Source organism: Puma concolor, chromosome A2 (assembly GCF_028749965.1).
Source record: "Puma concolor isolate L17-30 chromosome A2, mPumCon1.1.hap2, whole genome shotgun sequence".
NCBI lineage: Eukaryota > Metazoa > Chordata > Mammalia > Carnivora > Felidae > Puma > Puma concolor.
This window is the reverse complement of record NC_141668.1, coordinates 158,949,825-158,970,836: the sequence shown is the minus strand read 5'-3', so window position 1 is coordinate 158,970,836 and position 21,012 is coordinate 158,949,825. Positions and strand designations below refer to the sequence as shown.

Genomic DNA, 21,012 nt, shown 5'->3' with positions numbered 1-21,012 from the left:
GCAGGGGGCAGGGACCTGGGGTTTGAGGGACAAGAGTCCAGGGGAGGTGAGGCTCAGAAGTGGCCGTCTGGGGCCGTTTTGGAGACTAGGGAAATATCCGCTGCAGATCCTAGAACCTCCCGTTGGTCCAACCCCTTGGCGGCCGCCTGGGCCCTCCTTAGTAGCGCCAGGGCCCCTGAACCCCTGGGGCCCTCCTGGGGGTGGGTCGAAGTCCGGCCCCGCCCCCTTGACCCCTGCCCGCGGCCCCGCGGTGACATTTGACCTTGCGGCGGCTGCGGACCGCGGACAAAGAGGCCAGGGCCCATCTGCCGAGGGGGCACCCGTGGGAACGGCCAGACCCGGCTCCCGGCGGCCTGAGAACCAGCCCCAGACCCCTCCAACAGCGCGAACTCATTCCCCACCCTTCAACAGGTGACCTTGCCTCCCTTTGCGCCCTCCCCCTACCGCGGGCAAACTGGTGGGACTGGGGGGCTTGAAGTCACTCTTGCACTCTTGGCCACAGACAAAAGGGGATAAGGTCGGCTCCTCTGACCCTCCTCAGGACCTTGCCCTCCTCAGTTTCCCTGCTTTCTTCAAAGCTGGGTGTCGTCCAGAGAGACTGCACGGTCCGAAGGTCACCAGCCCCAGTGATCCCTGAGGAGTTGTGTGTCAGGAAGACCGGGTTGAGTCAAGGCCCCTGACGGGCCTGAAGTCGGTCCCGGGCCCACCTTGCCCTCCCTTGGGAAAGGCGGTCACCGTACACGCCTGCACAGGTGTGGGCTGGGAATCACCACCACCAGGCTGGGGATGAAAACCTTCCCAATCCGCGGCTTGGGTTTCAGCCTTTACCCAGGAGGGGAATAGCTGGCCAGTAATCTGGCTGGCCGGTCTCACCTAAGCCCCCTCTCCAGGAGGTGTGGCCTATGCAAACGACATGCTAATTAGCTGCCTGCAATTAACCTGACACTAACAGCTCCCAACGCCGCCGGCAGGTGAAAGCTGGCATTTAGCCAGGCCAGGGGCCTTCCAGTCCCTGAAGGGCGAGATGTGCCTCCCTGCCCACCCTTGTGTGCCCTCTCTTAGTTTAGTCCTTGTCCCTGAGTAACCACTTACAGGTGTTTGCTTTTGCTGTGCCCCCAACCCCAAAGCCCTTTATCTTACTTAGCTCCGTATTCTTTGAATACAAGTTCCAAAGCCCTCTGATTCCTCCTCCACCTTTGGGAGCGATTACTCTTCCAGCAAATTTTCTACACCCTGAACCCATAGGCCCTCAGTCTTCCTTCTGAGATGTGGGCCTTTTCCTCTTGGGAGCATCTGCCAGGCCAAACCCAGCATCTCCCCGTGAACCCCTCCCAGGGCTTCTGGAGGCAGCTGAGTGTTGGCATTTCAGTTCTGGCAATGTAGCCTCACTGACCCCTGAATCCTTGAGCCAGCCCTAGGTCTGTCATGACCTCTGGCATGATCCCGCTGACATATCACATTCACATGCCACGTGGTGCCAGGCCAAAGACCTGGAGCCCTTCCCAAATGCCCAGCCACCCCTCCATCAGGTTCCAGACGCCCAAGTGTCCCATCCCACCCAACAGGTCCCGACATTCAAGGTCACACATGATATAGTATCACTCCAGGACAGTTTATGATGTGGCCTGCCCTAATTATCTGGTACACCCAGACACAGCCAGAATGGGGCCTACAGAAAGGTCTCTCCCAGCCGGGGAGGTGGACAAGACGGTCTGGGCCTCCCCAGCGCCCTTACGGTGGCTTCTAGCACTTCCAATTCCTCTGCCTGTCGAACCTCCATTAGTGCCACCTGCTGTTCCAGCTTCCTCCGTTGCTCTTCCTGCTTCCGGTGGGCACCTCGGAAGGCCAGGACCAGGGCACTGGAGGGGATGAGTAGGCTGAGCCAGGAAACAGCCCCCCCTCCCACCAAATCAGGAGCTATGTGTTCCCAGCACCAGACGGGAGCTCTCTGAGCCTGAGTTTTCCTGGGGTCCCGTTCAGAAAGGGGCTGGCAAACACTGGGTATCGGGGGAGGCACGGGATGGATTGGACCTGCCACCTACCTTACAGGGGAAGGCTGCAGGCCAGAGAGAGCCAGGGACACTTCTGAGGTCACGGGGCGGGGAGTGGGGGGGAGAGTACAGGGAAGGGAGACCCACCTGTGAGCCTTGCATAAATCGTTGTTCAGCTCGGCACTCTGAGCACGTCTGGCTCGCCCCTTCTGAGCCACCTGTTCCAGTTCCTCCCGCAGAGACTGCAGCTGCTCCCGCAGGCTCAGGGCCCTGGTGCAGGGGTGAGGAGAGAGGAGCTCATGGCCAGAGCCAATCCAGTCTTCTTTCCCTCCACCTACCCACCTATATTCCCAGGTGAACACACCTGTACGCAGATGGATGCCCCGCCCTCTGCGGCACACAGTGCCCCTGGGGATTCTCACATAGACCCGCCCAGCCCGGGACCGAGACACACACCGGTGAAGTGACGCTGCTAGTTCCTGGGCTAGAATCTCCGGGCCCTGGGCTTTGCCCGCCTGGCCTCCATCAATGCCCCTGCTGCCACCAAGAATGGCTGGAGGGCCCTGTGGGAGGCAGAAGGGAGGAAAGTGACGTTGGCTCAGGTGGAGCGCGTGTTCAGCCCAGGCCGGACGTTGAAGTCACCCAGGCTGTGGCAGCCACAGCCCCTGCCCTCACGAAGCCCCCAGTCTGATGAGAAACCCTAATTAGGACAAAATGACTCCCTAACGGGGAATCTCATCTGGAGGCAGGTGATATCTGAGCACAGACCTGCAAGAGATCATGGGCTTAATTAGACAAAGAGGGAGATGCCCAGTGTTCCTGGCGGGGGCACAGCACCTACAAAGGCTTGGAGGTAGCAGAGATGATCCAAAGGAAGGTTCTATAAGCTGCTGAAGGCTTTAAGCAGAGGACAGACATGATTAGATAGGAAGGGGCAAAAGGGAAGTCCTCAGGGTGGAAGCTAGAGCCAAAAATTTAAGAAGACACGAAGCATGGGCTGGGGCTGTTGGAGTGGCGATGCCGCCAGAGTATGAACAACCCTGGGGGTGGGAAGCAGGAGGTACAGGTTTGAGTGGAAGACGCTAAACGCCTTGGGGCTTATTGGGCTCCAGACCTTCAGAGAAAACAAAACAAAACAAAAACCCAAAGTACAGGTATGAACTTTGACATGCATTTTTTTTAATGTTTATTTATTTTTAAGAGAGAGACGGAGCGTAAGCAGAGAGGGAAGCAGCAGAGACAGGGGGAGACACAGAATCGGAAGCAGGCTCCGGGTCCTGAGCTGTCAGCACAGAGCCCGATGTGGGGCTTGAACCCATGCACTGTGAGATCATGACCTGAGCTGAAGTTGGACGCTTAACCGACTGAGCCAGCCAGGCTCCCCTAAACTTTGACATGCGCTCTAACCGTTCAACATATTTCTTTGTGCAGAAATGCAAGCCGAGGCTCAGAGGAGTCTGGGATTGACCAGGGCCACATAGCCAGCAGTATATGGCTGTCCCCACCAGGTCCAGGAAGGGCCACTCACCTGAGACGACTCCTCTTCGTCTCCACTGCTCCCGCCTCCACTGCTGTCCCCACCACTACTGTTGGCCCCACCGGTCCGGAGCTGTGCCTGTTCCCACCGCAGCTGCTCTAGCAGGAGCACATGGGCTGGGCCCTGGGCCCGGAGGGCAGCCTCCTTCAGCTCCAGACCCCGCTTCTCCCGCCTCATCAACTGTAGCCGCAGCATCAGTTCTGCCAGAGTCTCCTAAGAGAACAAGAAGTGGGCAGGGAATTTGGGCCTCTGGGATCTGGGGAAACAGGGCCCAGGAGGCACCCAGTGAGGACTGGTCAGGCAAGAACTCAAACCCTCACCATGATCTTGTATGGTGGGAACTATCATCTCCTAAAAACGACAGCTATAGAAATCGTCGTTCAGAGAGCACAAATATCTTAGACGAGGTCAAGTGGCATCTCAGGAAGGGTCTGGAGTTTCTCCAACTCTAGAACCTCAGATCTTTCATGCCAGGGTATAAACCTCAGACTATGTCCCCCTGCCACCATCTCCTTTCCATAGGAAGGAAATTTGGGAAAGCTACATTCAGAATCTTCTGAGACACTGAATTCCAGAAGACAAAGTCCTATTCATCCCTCAAAATCCCAGGCTCCAATTCCCTTCCCTCCAGGAAGTCTGCCCCCAGCCAGGTAGAACTCTCCTTTGCTACTTGGTCCCCCAATCCTCCCTCTAAGCCTCAGCAAAGGGCTTTGTCCCACCAGAAAAGACCAACACGGTGCCCGCTGCCCATGTGTACCCGTGTGGCCGCCAGGTCCCGCTGGATCTGCATCTTCTCCAACCGGGGTAGGACTGGGCCAGGCTGGGTCCCCAGAATGGCCTGCACCATGGCCTCCGCATGGGGCACAGTGGGCATGGGTGCCAAGGTTGGGCCAGGCTCTGGGGGAATCTTCACCAGAGCACGGCGCTCCTGGAGACGCTGGACATAGCCCCAGAGCTGGGTAGCCAGCTCCTGTGGTGTGGGCCGATCCACACTGCTGCCCTCGGGGCTACAGGAAACCGAAGAGGGGTCTAATGTCAACACTTGTGGCCATGGTTGTGCTAACTTCATGCCAACCCTAGTGGGCTTTGCCTTCTTCCATCTTACGGACTGTGATGGATTCTATGCCGTCTGTGGTGAGTGCTGTTATACCAACATGGCGGACACATAATATAAACCCCAATGGGCACCATTATTCATCAAGACAATGTAGTGAACACCATCGTGTCAATGATTACTGTTGCTCATGCCATCGTAGTGGAAGCCACCACACCAACTCAATAGGCCCTATCACTTATGCCAACGTGATGGATGCCATCACGCCAACACAATGGGTACCATTGCTCAGCTGGCCGACTCTATTTGGCAACATCATGCTAACCCCCACGTGTACCAGCATCAAGCCAACCCCATTAAACACCATCATGCCAGTTCTAATCAGTAGGCACCGTCATCCATCAACAAGCCATCCTGGTGGGTCCTATACCAATCCCAGTGGCTGTCAATCACCCATGCCAACTTTCTTGAGTAGCAACCAGCCAGCTCTACTCGGGCCTCATGCCAACCAACCACGGAGAGCCCCTATACCAACTTTGCTGGGCACGGCCAGGCCAAACCCCAACACGAAGCCAGCTGTGGGAGGCCCATTCTCTAATAAGAACCCCACTCACTGGCCCTCCCAGTTCTCAAGGTTCCCAGGGGTACCTTGGCTGTGGATTCCGTGGTGTCCCTCCATCCATGGCAGCCTCCTCGTGTGCCAGCAGCCTCTGAGCCTCCTTCTCAGCCACCTCCAGGTCCCTCATAGGGGCTTCCTCTCTTGCTCCCGAATCTGCCTCCCGGAGAGTGAGCAGGACTCCATACGCCTCCTCACAGTGCTCACTGTGAGACACTGATTCTGAGTGCTCTGGGACACCTGGCTCCATCTTGCGTGGGTGACGTCCCCACTTGCTCCTGGATCCTTCACTTCGTCCCCCAGCCCCCACCCCTGGGAGCATGTAAACTCCTTCAGCACCCTGGGACTAAGGGGGAAAGTGCTTTCCTGCAAGGGCCCTGACTCTCTCTGGGATGGGGGTTCCTCCTGAGCGTGCCCATTCCCTTCCCCACCAGTGATACCATGGGTGGGGTGCACTGACCTGTACTGCAAGGCCAGACGCAGGGCTGTGGCTTCAGCCTCCCGCTGGCCCAGCTGCATGCTGAGGGCTTCACACCGGCCCTTGTACCCCTGCAGCACAGCTGACAGCAGATGGTTGAAACACTTGAGCTTCTCGATGCTCCTGCCTCCGAAGTTAGGGAAGGGGGGACGTGAGAGGCCCCACAGGGCAGCCAGGACCCAACTGACTGCCATCCTCCTCCCCACTCCATTCCAGCTCCAGACTGGGGCTTATAGGCCAGCTGGGAAGGAAGCGGTGCCCTTACGAGCTCAGCACGGGTGGCCCTTACCCTTGGAGTTGTTCCGTCTGGCTTTCCATGATGCGCACCTCGGGGGCGAGGGGTTGAGTGCGGAGAGGCCCAAACATCTGAGTGCTGGAATCACTCCGGAGGCGCCGGAGCAGGGGGTGAGCCAGGGAGAAGGGGTCCTGCCAGAAAGAGGTTACTTGATTCACCCGGATTGTCATTGAGAGCCCAGAATCACGGATTTAGGCCTTTTGCAAGCCCAGAAGCTACTGGATTGCATGACCAGGATTTCAGTCTCACTGCTCCAAATCCCACAGATCTCAAGATTGTGGTTTTGAGCTTCCCACACTCACCTGAGTCCCCCAGGGCTCTTCATCTACCCCAGAACTGCTGGAGCCACTGCCCGAGCCACCTGCTTGGCCACGGGAGGGAAGTGGAAAGGGCTCCAGCCTCATCAGGGAATCCTGGAGCTCCTGGACCTGGGGGTGGGTGGGAAAGGAGGATGGGGTAGGTTAGGTCTGGAGACTCCAACCACCCAGCAGCCCCCCACCCCTTTTTTTTTAAGTTTATTTTGAGAGAGAGAGAGAGTGAGCACATTCGTGCATGGGAGAGTCAGAAAGAGAGGAAGAGAGACAGAGAATTCCAAGCAGGCACTGCACTGCCAACACAGAGCCCAACGTGGGGTTCAATCTCACCAACCACGAGGTTATGACCTGAGCCAAAGTCAAGAGTTGGGTGCTTAGCGGACTGACCCCCTGTGGCCCAGTCCTCCTTAAGAAGTGTTCCTGGGAGAGGTGCCTGGGTGGCTCAGTCGGTTAACCATCCAACCTCAGCTCTCAGGTCACGATCTCATGGCTGGTGAGTTCAACCCCCATGTTGGGCTCTGAGCCATCAGCACAGAGCCTGGAGCCTGCTTCAGATTCTGTGTTTCCTTCTCTCTCTGCCCCTCCTTCGCTCACATGTCCCCGTGCGTGCGCTCTCTTTCAAAAGTAAATAAACATTAAAAAAAAAAAAGAAAAAAGGAAAAGAAAAGAATTAAGGATAGAACTATCACACGATTAGCTATTCCATTTCTGGGTATTTGTGTGAAGAAAATGAAAAAAGTAACTGGAAAAGATATCTGTGTCCCTATGTTCACTGCAGCCCAGGCGATCATTAGCAGATGAATGGCTAAAGAGCCGGTGTATAAACAGTGGAATAGTATTTGGCCTTAAAAAAGAAGGAGGGGTGTCTGGCTGACTCAGTCGGTGGAGGCTGTGACTCTTGGTCTCAGGGTGGTGAGTTTGAGCTCCACGTTGGGTAAAGATATTATGTAAAAATAAAACCCTTTTTTTAAAAATATACATTTTTTAATGTTGATTTTTGAGAGAGAGAGAGTCGGGAAGGGGCAGGGAGAGAGAGAGAGACACACACACAGAATCCGAAGCAGGCTCCAGGCTCTGAGCTGTCAGCACAGAGCCGGATGCAGGGCTCGAACCCATGAACTATGAGACCATGACCTGAGCCGAAGTCGGATGCTTAACCGACTGAGCCACCCAGGTGCCCCTCCTTTTTTAAAAAAAAATTATTTATTTTTGAGACAGAGAGAAACAGAGCATGAGCTTGGCAGGGGCAGAGAGGGAGACACAGAATCCCAGGCAGGCTCCAGGCTCCGAGCTGTCAGCACAGAGCCCGATGCAGGGCTCGAACTCATGAACCGCGAGACCATGACCTGAGCCAAAGTCGCTTAACCGACTGAGCCACCCAGGCGCCCCCCCCCCCTTTTTTAAGAGAGCAAACAAACAGGGAAGAGGGGCAGAGGGAGGGAGAGAGAAAGTCTTAAGCAGGCTCTATGCTGAGCATGATCCCAAGACCCCAGGATCATGACCTGAGCTGAAATCAAGAATGGGACGCTCAACTGACTGAGCCACCCAGGTGGCCCTAAAAATAAAATCTTAAAAAAAGAAGAAGAAGAAGAAGAAGAAGAAGAAGAAGAAGAAGAAGAAGAAGAAGAAGAAGGAAATCTTGCTATTTGCAACAACATGGATGGACCTTGAGGGGATTATGCTAAGTGAAATAAGTCAGACAGAGAAAGGCAAATACTTTATGACCTCACTTCTATGTGAAATCGCAAACAAAAGAAGACGGAACATCAAACTCACTGATCCAGAGATCAGAGGGGTGGCTGCCAGAGGTGGTGGGGGTGGGGAGAGGAATGTGGAGGGGGGATTTTCTTTCCCAGCCAGGAAGTGGGCCCCACCCCTCAGGCTGGGCTCTGGCAGTCCCACATCTTGCCACCGGGTCCTGCCAGAGTTGAGGACCTGTTTCCCACGATCTCTTTCAGCCACATGGCTTTAGATTGCATCCACATGCTAAAGAGGCCCAAATGTGTTTCTCCTACCCTGACATCTCCCCTGAGCCCCGGACACAGAACTGTCTCTTTGATGGCCCCACATGGGTGGCTCATGCGTGCCTGGTGCTCGTTAGGACCCAAACAGCTTCTGGTCCCCCTCCCACCACACCTGCCCCTCCTGCAGCATCCCCATTTCTCGTCTCCAGCCCCGCGGGCTCCCAAACCAGGACTTGTCCTCAACCCTTCTCTAGCTTTCAGACCCAGACCTGCCAGCAACACCTTCCACACCACCCAGTATCTGCCCACTTCGGGCCGCCTCCACGATTTCCACCATCTGGTGTCTGGACCAGTGCCTCCTGGATCTCCAGGAGTCCGCCCTCGCCCCTCCCACAGGCTGTTCCCCCCGTGGCCGCCAGAGGGCGCCTGTGAACGCAACATCAGGTCCCGCCCCTTTTTGCTCAGAAAAATCCTCCAGGATCCCCGCGGGCTCAGAGAGCGAAAGCTCAACTCCCAGCATCCCCAAGACCCTGTAAATCTGCCCCCATCACCAGCCTGCCCTCCCCTTGGCCTCTTCACAGTTCCTTTTTTTTTTTTTTTAATTTTTTTTAATGTTTTATTTATTTTAGAGACCGAGAGAGACAGAGCATGAGCGGGGGAGGGGCAGAGAGAGAGAGGGAGAGAGAGAGAGGATCCGAAGCCGGCTCTGTGCCGACAGCAGAGAACCCAGTGTGGGGCTCGAACTCATGAACCTGTGAGATCATGATCTGAGCTGAAGTTGGTCACTTAACCGACTGAACCACCCAGAAGCCCCTCCATAAAAGTTTTTTTTTTGTTTTTTTTTTTTTTTGTCCTTTGACTATTTTTTTTTTCAATATATGAAATTTATTGTCAAATTGGTTTCCACCATAAAAGTTTTTCTAAGGAGCTAATGATTGAACGTTGCCTATGCCAGGCGCACCCCCCACCCCCCTTAGAGAGCTCTGGGAGGCAGAGCTCCCCCACTCACCTCCCTCTGCAACGTCTCCTTTTCAGCCTGGATGGCCTGCACGGAGGCCTGCACGCGAATCAGCTCCTCTTCTCGGCTGCCCAGGGCCAATCGCAGCCAGGCATTCCTCTCTGCCAGGCGGGCTGCCTCCCTCTGGCAAGCCCCTGCCCCCTCCTCCTCCAGGCAGGGCTTTGGTCCTGCCTCACTTCTGTCCTCTGCCTCCACAGGCCCAGGACAGCTTGGGGGCCGGCGGTGCCAGGCCGCAGCAGCAGCCTCCAGCGAGCTCAGGGCATGCTGGAGAATCTGAAACACATCAGAGGCTCCAGGCCTGGGGGGGGCCAGCTCCCCGGGCCGTGGGGCTACATCTGTGGCCTGGTGGCCTTCCTCTGCAGGCCCATGGGGTCCCTTGAGAGATGGGGCCGGTCCTCTGTTAGAGTTCTCTTCAGCCTCTTTGGTGGGCCTGTGGTCAGGTGAGACAAGGAAGATTCTGGAAATGGGGTCATCACGGGGGCTGTATTATCCAGGGCCTCGAAAGTTGGGCTGACGAGGACAATGGGAAGCCATGGCATGTGTGTGAGCAAGGGAGGAACACGGGCGGACCTAGGGGTAGGGAAATTGTACCAGAGCTAGAGTGGGGAGCACAGACCAAGTGGGCCTTACCTGCCCCCCAAGCCCTGCCCCCTGGCCTCTGCCTCTGGCCCCGGCAGCTTTGGCTTGAAGCTCTCCTGAGATGGCACAGGGCCCGGCTCAGAACTCCCGCCGGCTGCCTCGGCCTCCTCCGAACTCTCTGCCACAGGATCCAGCTCCCCCTGAAAATGACCCACGGGACCAAGCTCTGAAGCCAGGCAGGGCCATGAGTGGCCCCAAAGAGCCGGGTGTGGCAGGGAGGGGAGCACTTACAGGTGGAGCGTGCCTCCCTCGCCGGCTTCGGGGTCGTGTGGCCCGGGAACTCATTGCTGTCCAGAAGTCAGTCCTCTGGGTCTAACTTCTTCCTCTCCCCGCTAAAACCACCGCCTGATCTCCGCTCTTGTCCTGGCTGTCCTGGGTAGCCTTAATCTCTTCTTCTGTGAAATGGGCATTGGTTTCCTCCCTTCGGAAGGGATCTTGGGTTATCAATGTTGATTTGGCGCATTTGAATGCCTCCCTTGACAGGCAGCTCACTATCTCCGAAAATTGTTCTGACCTCCTCTTCTCCTCTGCCTCCTTTATCTTTCACTCCCTGTGTGCTCCCCAGTCTGGGCCTGGCTTAACAACTTCAAGAGTCACTTCTCCTCCCCAGGGCTCTTTTGAGCCAGAGGCCCCAATCTTGGGATTGGGTCCCCTCAGCCTGCTCAAATTCTAGTCCTCTGTGCCTCTGGGAGCACCTTGGTCAGCAGGTCAAGTCCCTGGACATTCTTGGGGTAGCTCTGACCACTGCCTGCTGAGACCTGGGCTGGCCAAGGCTGGCTCGGGAGGGGCCAGGAAACAGGAAGCCCCCTCCCCTGGTCATGTGACTTGTTATTGTGCTGTTTCCTCCTCAAGGGCATCAGCTTCCTCCAGTCCCATCAGCTGGGGACACGTGTCCGGCTCCTGAGGTGTCAGCTACTCCTCACCTCAGCCTCTGATCTCGAGTCTCCTCCACCTCTGAGCCTCAGTTTTCTTATCTGTAAAATGTGTGCGGGGAGGGGGGGCAGTAATTATAGCATTTTCCTACGATGTCGTGGAAATTTTAACAAGCAATTTGCACATGGCCAAGCATCATCCAGGAACTGAATTGTAATATTTCCACTTGTTCCCTACCTCCCTGGCCCTCCCATCTCTGCTTTCTCTGCCAGCTGCCGTTTCTCCTGCGTAAATGTTGGATTCCTCAGAGCCTGGATAGTCCCTACATCCTGCGCATTTTCCCTGCATCCGTCTCCAAAGGCCCTCCTCATCTCCATCCATTATAAGAGCCCAAGCCTCTCCCCTCCCACCTGGATGCCAGCCCAGCTCCCTCCCTGGACTCTCCAGCCACCCCTCCACTCCCTTCCCTACCCAGGTCCCAGAGACAGAGACCTCATTGTTCACCTCCTCTGCTCACACACCGTCCATGACTCCCCATTGCCCTTGGGAAATATTTCAAGCTCTTCTACCTGGCTTTCGAGGCCCTTAACAATTATGCCTGCTGCCTGCACCCTTGTATACTCCATGCTTTAGCCACGATGACCCCCCTTTCCTCTGTAAACAGTTGAAGGTTCACAATCCTTATACCCCAGGACCTTTGGTTATGCTGTAATCTCTGCCTGAAACACCCTTCCTTGGGGGCACCCAGGCACATTGAAATCTGTGCTCTTAGCCTCTGCTCCAGCCATATTAACCTGTTTAAAGGCTCTGCCACTCCAAAGTTCTTGCAAGCCTCCAGATCTTTGTGAAGGTGGTTCCTTCTTTCCGGAACGCCCTTCATTCTCTTGTTTTTCTGGCAAGTTCTCCATTCTTGAAGACTCAGCTTACATAGCTCCTCCTGGATGTCAATCACTGGAGCCTGGCTTATGAGGGCAGGTTTAACTGACCCTTTTGCGCGCGCGCACACACACACACACACACACACACACACACACACACACACACAGAAACTGATGCTCGTGGGTTTTTTTTTTTTTTAAGTTTGTTTATTTATTTTCAGAAAGAGAGTGCAAGCGGGGGAGGAGCAGAGAGAGAGGGAGAGAGAGAGAATCCCAAGCAGGCTCTGCACTGTCAGTGAGGAGTTCCACACCGGGCTCAAAGAACTCACAAACCATGAGATCATGATCTGAGCTGAAATCAAGAGTCTGACGCTTAGGACGAAAAAAAAAAAAGTCTGAGACCTAACCAACTGACCCACCCAGGTGCTCCTCAAAGCGTGTTTTTCCTTTTAATTTTTTAATGTTTATTTATTTTTGAGAGAGAGAGTGAAACAGAGCACAAGTGGGTGAGGGGCCGAGAGAGAGACAGACAGAATATGAAGCAGGCTCCAAGCTCTGAGCTGTCAGCACAGAGCCCAACGCGGGGCTGGAACCCACAAACTGAGATATGACCTGAGCCGAAGTTGGACGCTTAACCGACTAAGCCATCCAGGTGCCCCCCTTCAAAGTGGGTTTTAAATTGTTTGGGAGTGGGGTGCCTGGGTGGCTCAGCTGGTTAAGCATCCAACTTGATTTCGGCTCAGGTCATGATCTTCTTACGGTTCATGAGATGGAGCCCCATTCCAGCTCTGCTCTGACACTGCAGAGACTCCTTGGGATTCTCTCTCTCTCTCTCTCTCTCTCTCTCTCTCTCTCTCTCAAAATAAATGAATAAACATCTTAAAAAGTACAAAGAAAAGCAAATGACAATCTTTTTTTAAAAAATGGTTATGGGGGTAAGAGGAGGAGTGCGCATGAAGAAGAAGGGGTGGTTTGAAATAGTTTGGGCTCAAAGGTCTGTAGAATAAGGAACAGAATTAAGTAACTGGGAAGGGCCTGGCGCCTGGGCCACGCCCACCTCGGTCCGCAAAAAACCCGCCCCTCATTGAGGGCTAGGTCAGCTCCACAAATCACCAATCAGCCCCACCTCGTCTTCTAATTCCCGCCCAAGTCACCTGTGTTCAGTTTATCACATTGCAAGTGGCCTTCTCCCTCCCTGTGAGCCGATTCTATTGAAAGCCCCACTTCACTAGGCCTTGTTCCAGCCTATCAGAGTAGAAGCGCTGACCAGTGTACCTGATTCGGCCAGAAACATAAAAGCTCTGGCTATTCTTCCTTTAACCAATCACCTTCCAAGCCCCACCCCCTAGCACAGCCCCAGCCTATCAGCTTTCAAGGCTCACCAGCCTTCCCCAGTTCGGCCGTCCGCTCGCCTGACGGCTTGCTGGACTACATTTCCCAGGAGGCGTCGCGCCCGCGTCGCACTACTTCCGGGCTGCGAAAGATGGCGGCTTCCTATCCAGCGCTCGACTGAGTTGGAGGGAGGCTCCGGCTACGGTGAGAAGCGGTTGGGTGCTTGCGGTCCAGTCCTTAGAGGTCCAGCCCCTAGCCTTTCCTGAGGCTTCCGCCTTCAGCTCTGGTTTCTCCTGCAGTTTTCTGGTTTCTCGTCCATCTGTCTTGCTGAAGCTAAAGCATTGTTTTCCTTAGAGTTTGTGGGGGTTGCAAGGCGCATAGAGACCACAGGGACATCAGCCCACACCCATGCCCAGACAGGGAAACTGTTGGTGTCCATCCTCAGGGACCTTTAACACCTAGATTCTTGACCTTCCTTTGTGCAGACACCCTCTAGACAGCCCACTGTCCCCTGGAGACGAACCCAGAGGTAATTATTATTACTATTTAATTATTTTTCTTTGTCCTTTTTTTTTTTTTTTTTTTTTTTTTTTAAGGGGGCACCTGGGTGGCTCAGTCGGTTAAGCCTCCCACTCTTGATTTCGGCTTAGGTCATGATCTCTTGGTTCATGAGATCAGGCCCTCCGACCGGCTCCGTGCTGAATGTGGCGTCCACTTGTGATTCTCTGTCTCCCCGTCTCTTTCCCTCTCTCTCTCTTCTCCTCCCCCTCCTCTCTCTCAAAATAGATAAATAAACCTTTTTTTTAAAAAAGATTTTAGTTTTAAGTAATCGCTCCACCCAGCGTGGGTCCCCAACCCACAACCCCAAGATCAAGAGTGCACGCACGCTCTACCCACTGAGCCAGCCAGGCCCACCCCAGCTAATTATTCTCTTCACCTTAAAATGAAAACTGTCAGTTATTTTACCAGCAAAAAGAGGTTTGGGAGTAGCAGAGAATTGCAATGCAGAATACAGGAGCTATAGCAAAACCTTAGGCAAGCCCAGAACAAAAGAGAGGAGTGCTCTTTTATAGAGGAAAGGGGAATTGGGGGGGCTGTTAAAACCCCAAAATCCATCAGAGTACACTGGGAATTTGCAGTTTAGTGGCTTTTCACTGGCTAAGTTATGACAGTGTGTCATTGGCTGGGCTGTTGGCCAGGCACTGAGAAAATCTTTCATTTTCTTGCAGGGTTAGTAAAATACAGTCTTCCTGTTGGGAATGCGAGGTCTCTCTCTTGCGGTTGGGGTCTACGTTTGTAGTAGCGCGTGAGAGCGCCCCCTTTTGGCTTCTGCACTCCATTTTAAATGAAGTTTCCGTATTCAGTTTCCCACAGGCATAGCTGGACCCAGGTGGGCAGAGATACAGCTGCCATTCTCTGGGTGAGCAGCACTTCAGAAGGGCTGCTTGGAGGCAAAAGAGACTCCTGGCAGCTCTTGACTTCTGCCCTCCTAGCTCTGCAACTCTTAACGAATCCCTCTTCCCTAATGGCACTATTGGAAGTCCCAGAGATGCCCCTCACTGACCTGTGTTGGGTCATGTCGCATCTCTGAGCCATTCGTGGTGGCCAGCATTGTTCATTGGCCAAGGAGAGGGGCGGGGTTATCTCTGCAGAAAAAATGGGAGATCGTTACCTGAAGTCAGAGTGGATGCCCGGCACCCATTCCACAGATGAGGAAACTGAGGCCAGAGAGGAGTGAGTTTTACAGTCATTAGGCAGTTCGTGCCGCGTCCTGCCCAGTAACCAAATGTTTTTAAAACCCCTAAGGGGAGGAACCTGGCTTCCCCCAACCCTACTCCATCCAGCCACTCAGGGGCCATGGAGGTGGCAGAGCCCAGCAGCCCCACTGAGGAAGAGGAGGAAGAGGAGGAGGAAGAGGAAGAGGAAGAGTCTGCGGAGCCCAGGCCCCGTACACGCTCCAATCCTGAGGGGGCTGAGGACCGGGCACTGGGGGCCCAGGCCAGCGTGGGCAGCCGCAGTGAGGGTGAGGGTGAGGCGGCCAGTGCTGACGATGGGACTCCCAATCCTCCCGGAGCTGGCCCCAAGCCCTGGCAGGTGCCCCCGACAGCCCCCGAAGTCCAGGTGCGGACGCCAAGGGTCAACTGTCCAGAGAAGGTGGTAAGTGTGGGGCTTGGCCTGTGGCTACGAGGTGTTAGGGAACCGTAGATTTAACGTTCTTGCCTTTTGGGAGTCACTCTGCAAACAGTCACTTCGTAGGCGTTTTCTAGAGCTGCCACAACAAATTACCACAGGCTGGATGACTTAGCACGACAAAAATCTATCCTCTCACTATTCTGGAGGCCAGAAGCCTGACATCAAGGTATGGGTAGGGCCATACTCCCTCTGGAGGCTGTAGGGAAAGATCCTTCCTTGCCTCTTCCGGTCCTTGGGGGCTCCACGCGTTCCTTGGCTTGTGGCCACATCCCTCCAATCTCTGTCTTTCACACAGCCTTCCTGTCTGTGTTGGAGTCTCCTTTTTCTTATAAGGACACTTATTGAATCAGGATCTTTATCTTATCTCAAGACCTTTGTCTTCGTTCCATCAGCAAACACCCTAATTTCAAAACAAGTCACATTCTTATAGGGCGTGTCTTTGTGGGGGATGAGACTCAATTCAACCCGCTATACCAGACATTCGCTGGCTCATTGATGCCCTCATAAACCCGGACTCCTAGGCTAGTTTCCCCCGAACTGCTATCTTCCAAAGTAGATTGCTTGGCTGAGGACTGGGGCGGGTCCATCATACCACCTTTTCAGACAGAGCTGCTTAGAGAGGGCCCGTGCCTTGCGGGCCGGGGTTAACGTCCAGGTACAGTGCCATCACCTCCCTCCAACCTTCTTGCAGATCATCTGCCTGGACCTGTCAGAAGAAATGTCGCTGTCAAAGCTGGAGTCCTTCAATGGGTGAGAGGAGCATTTGGGGGCTTGAACACGTAGCCGCGGCTTGGGGCTGAGCCCAGAAAACTCAGGGCTTCCTCTCTGAGACCCACACAGCGTGGCCTGGCTTGGGGCTCGGCGCCATCAGAGTAGCGATGGCACTTGATAACAATAGAGCACAGGCCATCAGGGCTCTGTTTCAAGCATGTGAGAGCTGTCACGTGCCACCCACGTCACAGCAATGACTCAGAAACTCTGAGAAGTAAAGTGACTCGCTCAAGACCTCACAGGGAAAAGGCAGAGCCAGGATTCAGACCCAGGCCTAGCTGACCCCGAAGCCCGTGGCTTGAGCAACTGAGTCTCTGTGGGGCTGGGTGGCAGGGCCTGGATGGGGTCCAAGGAGTCCTGGGGGATATTGAGGACAAGCCTGCCTTCCCCTCACTGCTCTCCCTAAACATCTGTGGCCGAGTGAAAGTCTGGGGGAGGCCTCATGCGGATCCATTGTGAGACCCAGGCTGGCCAGAGGAAGCCATTTGGAGAGGGCAGAAGCTGGAGAGGGGTGCCTGGGCTCTGCCTCCTCCCCGCGGCAATACCTGGGCCTCCAGTGCCTAATCCTGGAGTTAGCGGAGGGTTCCCTAGGATTGGCAGGTGAGGCGACACCCTCCAGGCCAGGAGGCCTTGCCTTAACTCTCTCTGCCTCCCCAGCTCCAAAACCAATGCCCTCAACGTCTCCCAGAAGATGATTGAGATGTTTGTGCGGACAAAACACAAGATCGACAAGAGTCACGAATTTGCACTGGTGGTGGTGAATGATGACATCGCCTGGGTGAGGCTGGGGCAGGGATCGGGGCACCTAGGGGCTCCCCGGGGGTGGGGAAGTACCTCGCTGAGGCTTGTGCTTCCCCGCAGCTGTCCGGCCTGACCTCTGATCCCCGCGAACTCTGCAGTTGCCTCTATGACCTAGAGACGGCTTCCTGCTCCACCTTTGGTATCCTTCCAGGCAGGGTGCCCTGTGGCGGGGGCTGGGCTGTTCCGTTGTCTTGGAACCCCCAGAAGTCCGGCTCGGGTCCAGACCCCAGTTGTGTCACTACAAACTTGGGCAAGTAACCTTGAACCTCAGTGTTTTCATCCCTCTGTAAAACGGGAGGCACAAAACCTTCTTCCCCCTAGGGTTGCCGTTAAGGTAACGTGTGTGTATTTTTGAGAGAGAGAGCACGCGCGAGCAGGGATCTAGCAGAGGGAGAGAGGGAGACCCAGGATCCGAAGCAGCCTCCGGGCTCCGAGCTGTCAGCACAGATCCCAACGCGGGGCTCGAACTCACGAACCGTGCAATCAAGATCTGAGCCGAAGTCGGACGCTCAACCGACGGAGCCACCCAGGCTCCCCTGCTGTTAAAGTCATAATACAGAAGAAAAAGGAAAAAAAAGCTGATTTAGACTCTAGATGTCAAAACCACACTCGTGGTGTGGAGCATTCTGTGCAGGACCAAGTATACAGTTGGTGCTCAATAAATGGCAATACGTGACTGAAAAGTCACAATCACTATTATAACTCCCCCAACCTGGGCACATTTTATGTTAATTTGAACACAAAAGGCTCACATGCAGCCCAAAACTTAGATAGAAAATAAGTTAGAAAACAATGCTGTGGGGCGCCTGGGTGGCTCAGTCGGTTAAGCGTCCGACTTCAGCTCAGGCCATGATCTCATGGTTCGTGAGTTCGAGCCCCGCGTCGGGCTCTGTGCTGACAGCTCAGAGTCTGGAGCCTGCTTCGGATTCTGTGTCTTCCTCTTTCTCTGCCCTTCCCCTGCTCACGCTCTCTCTCTCTCTGTCTTTCAATAATCAATAAATAAATGTTTAAAAAAAAAAAGAAAACAATGCTGAGTGTTAGGAGGTAGGGAATGGGGACACCCCACCCATGGCTCTCATTGTGAGGACAGCTTCCCTGGCTGGGAGGGAAAGAGGAACTTTGAGTCACCCAGGGTTTTCAGGGCATCCAGTGCTGGCTTTCTGTTTTGCGATCCATGCTGAGGGAAAACAGGCTCAGGCAGGGCAAGTGACTGGGCCAGGGTCACACAGCATGTCTCCTGCACAGTGGTACCCAGCAGGTGTGAAGGTGCTTAGGCTCTCCTGTCACCAGGATGATGCTCTGCCCATGCTCTGCCACCAGCCTTCTCCTTAGCATCCCTGCCAGATCTGGAAGGTCTCTTCAGCCTCATGTAAGTACTGCCTTCCCCTCATCTCGCCTTCCATTTTAGTCTGCGACGGCCCTGAGGTCCCCCATACCGTTGTTTTAATCCAGGGGGCAGCAAAGTGTCCGTAAAGGGCCAGACAGGAAACATTTCCGGCTTTGCAGGCCATGTGGTCTCTGTCACAGTGACTTTGATTCTGCTGGAGTAATCTGAGACCGGTCACAAACCATACCTATCCCAAGCGGCTGTGGCCGTGTACCAAAAAAACTTTACTGATGAACACTGGACTTTGCATTTCATGTCATTTCCGCGCGTCGCAAAATGTTCTACTTTTGAATTTTTCCCCCCAGCCCTTTAAAAACGTAAAAACCAAGTTTAGCTTATGGGTCCTAGTAGTCCAACCCCTGTTTTCCCCAGCCCCCTAAAATGGGTATGGACCTTGTCTTGCCTCTTCCGTTGTGATTAACCTGGTACAACTGTCTCAGCAAATTTTGCCAGTGAAGCCGTCCTGTAAATACTCAGTGGAAGTCATGCTGGATCAAAGGGGTGTGTATTTTTAACCTGCTAGGCTCTGCCAGAGAACCTTCCCAGGAAACCAGCCCTGTGGACCTCCCCCGGCACCGGGGTTGTTCGCGCTGCTGAAGGTTCTGTCTGATGGTGGCAAGGGGTCACCTGTTGCTTTCGCTGTGCTTTTCCCTGAGCCTTTTTTTTCATTCATTTGTAAGCCAGTCAGTGTTCCTGCAGTGATTTGTCTGTTGGTCCCCTTTGCCTGTCTTCCTAGGGAGGTGTCAGCTTTTTTCTTATTAATGATCAGATTTGCTTTTCACATATTAAAGACATCAGCCCTCTGCCTAATGTGAGATCCAGCTGTGGCCGATGGGGGACCTTGGTGCTAACCTAGCAGATAAGATTGGGTCCCTGCCTTAGAGTCTTCTGGCTTGGTGGGACAGGTGCACCTGAGGTCAGCAATGCAGGGGGGGGATGTTCAGGATCGTGAGGGTGGTCAGAGCAGGCTCCAGCTTTGGGGTCAGCGAAGTCTCCCTGATAGAGCAGGAGAGGTCAGGCAGAAGGGTGAGGCTGGGAGGCAGAAGGAACAGCATGTAGGAAGGCTCAGAGGCAGCAGTGAACTTGGGAAGGGTCATGTGGGGCTTTGCATGCCCATTGAAGGCCTGGGCTCTCTGAGGGTGACGAGAAGGGCGGATCCCCAGTGCTCTGACCTGTCCCCCACCCTCCATTATGCAGCCAGCAGAAGACCGAGCTGCCAGTCACGGAGAATGTGCAGACAATTCCGCCCCCATACGTGGTCCGCACCATCCTGGTCTATAGCCGTCCGCCCTGCCAGCCCCAGTTCTCCCTGACGGAACCCATGAAGGTGAGTGGGGCCCGGGAGAGGGAGGGATATATGCAGCCAGCAGAGTGGTGGCTAGGCACGAGGAGGGACTTCCTGATCACAAGAGCTGGGTGCCTATAGGCAGGTTCCCAGAGTCCAGGACAGAAGCTGGGGAACTGTCACAGGGGCATGGGGTGACTCGAGCCCTGAAGGCTGCTGTTCTGCTGCAGAAAATGTTCCAGTGCCCGTATTTCTTCTTCGATGTTGTTTACATCCACAATGGCGCCGACGAGAAAGAGGAGGAAATGAGCTGGAAGGTGAGAGGCCGTTGTGCGTGTGGGTGGCAGGTCGGTGTAGATGGGGTGTCTCAGAACCCCCCTGCCCTGGGCCTGGGGAATCCCACCTCCGTTTTGCAGCCCTGGAGCCCTGGCCCTGCTGGGTGTGGTCATTTAGTCATTCCACAACCATTTCTGCCTGGCTGCCGTGAGCTAGCGGGGGCCATCGCGATGGTGGCCCCTTGAGCACGTAGGGTCCTGCCCACCTCATCCTTAGCTTCTCCTGCTTCTCTCTTTCTGCCTTTGCTCTCACAGGGCCCTGTGCTTGGAGCACCCTTCCCTCCGTGCCTTCCCAGGCCCTGCTGGTCCTTTATATCCCAGCCCTGACCTAGCTGTAGGACCTTGAATAGGCTATTTCCCTCTGAGCCTCAGTTTACCCAACTGTGAACAGGCGGAGTTGAGACTGGCTCCTACTGCTGCCTCGGCACCCAGACCAAAAGTCTCTGTTCGTCAGGGATGATTAGCGTGGGGGCTGGCGGTAGTCTGCATCCAACCGTGCTTCTCCAGACTAGGGGCTCCAGGCCTGAGACCTCCTGGAGTCCCTAACACTGGGTGGGTAGCAGGGAACATTTGCTGACTGTGGGAATGCTTTCTTTCTGGCAAACGCCTCTTCATCCTTCGGAACCTATCTCTGATGCTCCCTCCTCAGGGAAGCCCTCCGGGGGCAGAGAGGGTCCGTCAGGGGAACCTCTGCCTGAACAGCCCCTCTCTGGCCCCACAGGACATGTTTGCCTTCATGGGCAGCCTGGATACCAAGGGGACCAGCTACAAGTATGAGGTGGCGCTGGCTGGGCCGGCCCTTGAGCTGCATAACTGTATGGCTAAGCTGCTGGCTCACCCATTGCAGCGGCCCTGCCAGAGTCACGCCTCCTACAGCCTGCTGGAGGAGGACGATGAAGCCACTGAGGTTGAAGCCACTGTCTGAACCATCCCCGTGCCTCTCAGCCTTCCTGTGCAGCGAAACCCTTGGCTTGGAGAATGGTTCTCAAACCAGGCTCTGTGGCACCCTGATGGGGAGGGTTCCAGGAGGCTCCCGGGGCACCTGGGGGCCCTGGCAAGAAACTCAAGATTCCAGGAAGCATCCCAGGGACCCTGGGCACCCATTCCCGGTGTTTTCCAGCCCACATCCCGTCACCAGTTTGTGAACTGTAATTTTTGTTCTTCTTTGTGCGTTTTGATCATCAAAGTAAAAATCTGAGAATCCCTAACCCAGCTCCACAACAGTTACCATGTGTTCTGGGATCTTTTTGG

The 21,012-nt window shown here is 54.8% G+C and overlaps 2 protein-coding genes across 4 annotated transcripts; one reads left to right on the top strand and one right to left on the bottom strand.

Annotated features, from left to right (window-relative positions):
* Positions 1-1,593: 1,593 nt before the first annotated feature.
* On the bottom strand, positions 1,594-10,678 carry USHBP1 (USH1 protein network component harmonin binding protein 1). The gene is made up of 12 exons (XM_025916502.2): positions 10,138-10,678; positions 9,898-10,046; positions 9,259-9,697; positions 6,274-6,399; positions 5,966-6,102; positions 5,659-5,799; positions 5,231-5,404; positions 4,286-4,535; positions 3,520-3,741; positions 2,448-2,554; positions 2,139-2,261; positions 1,594-1,859 (listed from the first exon to the last, which is right to left on the bottom strand). Exons 1-12 carry the CDS (start codon positions 10,189-10,191, stop codon positions 1,670-1,672), a joined length of 2,112 nt encoding a protein of 703 aa, XP_025772287.1. The 5' UTR covers positions 10,192-10,678; the 3' UTR covers positions 1,594-1,669.
* A 2,405-nt stretch (positions 10,679-13,083) lies between these two features.
* On the top strand, positions 13,084-20,969 carry BABAM1 (BRISC and BRCA1 A complex member 1). 3 transcript variants are annotated; one of them, XM_086698695.1, is made up of 10 exons: positions 13,084-13,193; positions 13,475-13,518; positions 14,786-15,146; positions 15,874-15,932; positions 16,611-16,731; positions 16,815-16,893; positions 18,099-18,123; positions 19,339-19,468; positions 19,657-19,743; positions 20,483-20,969. In XM_086698695.1, exons 3-10 carry the CDS (start codon positions 14,847-14,849, stop codon positions 20,684-20,686), a joined length of 1,005 nt encoding a protein of 334 aa, XP_086554821.1. In that variant the 5' UTR covers positions 13,084-13,193; positions 13,475-13,518; positions 14,786-14,846; the 3' UTR covers positions 20,687-20,969. The 3 variants fall into 3 exon arrangements, with proteins under 3 accessions (XP_086554821.1, XP_086554822.1, XP_025771911.1); XM_086698696.1 differs by having other exon boundaries at positions 13,088-13,193; positions 14,834-15,146; XM_025916126.2 differs by having other exon boundaries at positions 13,113-13,193; positions 14,796-15,146.
* Positions 20,970-21,012: the final 43 nt, after the last annotated feature.

Excerpts from the sequence above, each read along its gene's own strand:
- USHBP1 (XM_025916502.2), bottom strand. The coding sequence starts at position 10,191 with ATGAGTTCCCGGGCCACACGACCCCGAAGCCGGCGAGGGAGGCACGCT. Across the intron at positions 4,536-5,230 it reads CCACGGAATCCACAGCCAAG|CCCCGAGGGCAGCAGTGTGG; the intron begins GTACCCCTGGGA and ends GGTTTCCTGTAG. Across the intron at positions 3,742-4,285 it reads GGGACCTGGCGGCCACACGG|GAGACTCTGGCAGAACTGAT; the intron begins GTACACATGGGC and ends TTGTTCTCTTAG.
- BABAM1 (XM_086698695.1), top strand. The coding sequence starts at position 14,847 with ATGGAGGTGGCAGAGCCCAGCAGCCCCACTGAGGAAGAGGAGGAAGAG. Across the intron at positions 15,147-15,873 it reads TCAACTGTCCAGAGAAGGTG|ATCATCTGCCTGGACCTGTC; the intron begins GTAAGTGTGGGG and ends ACCTTCTTGCAG. Across the intron at positions 18,124-19,338 it reads GAAGGTCTCTTCAGCCTCAT|CCAGCAGAAGACCGAGCTGC; the intron begins GTAAGTACTGCC and ends TCCATTATGCAG.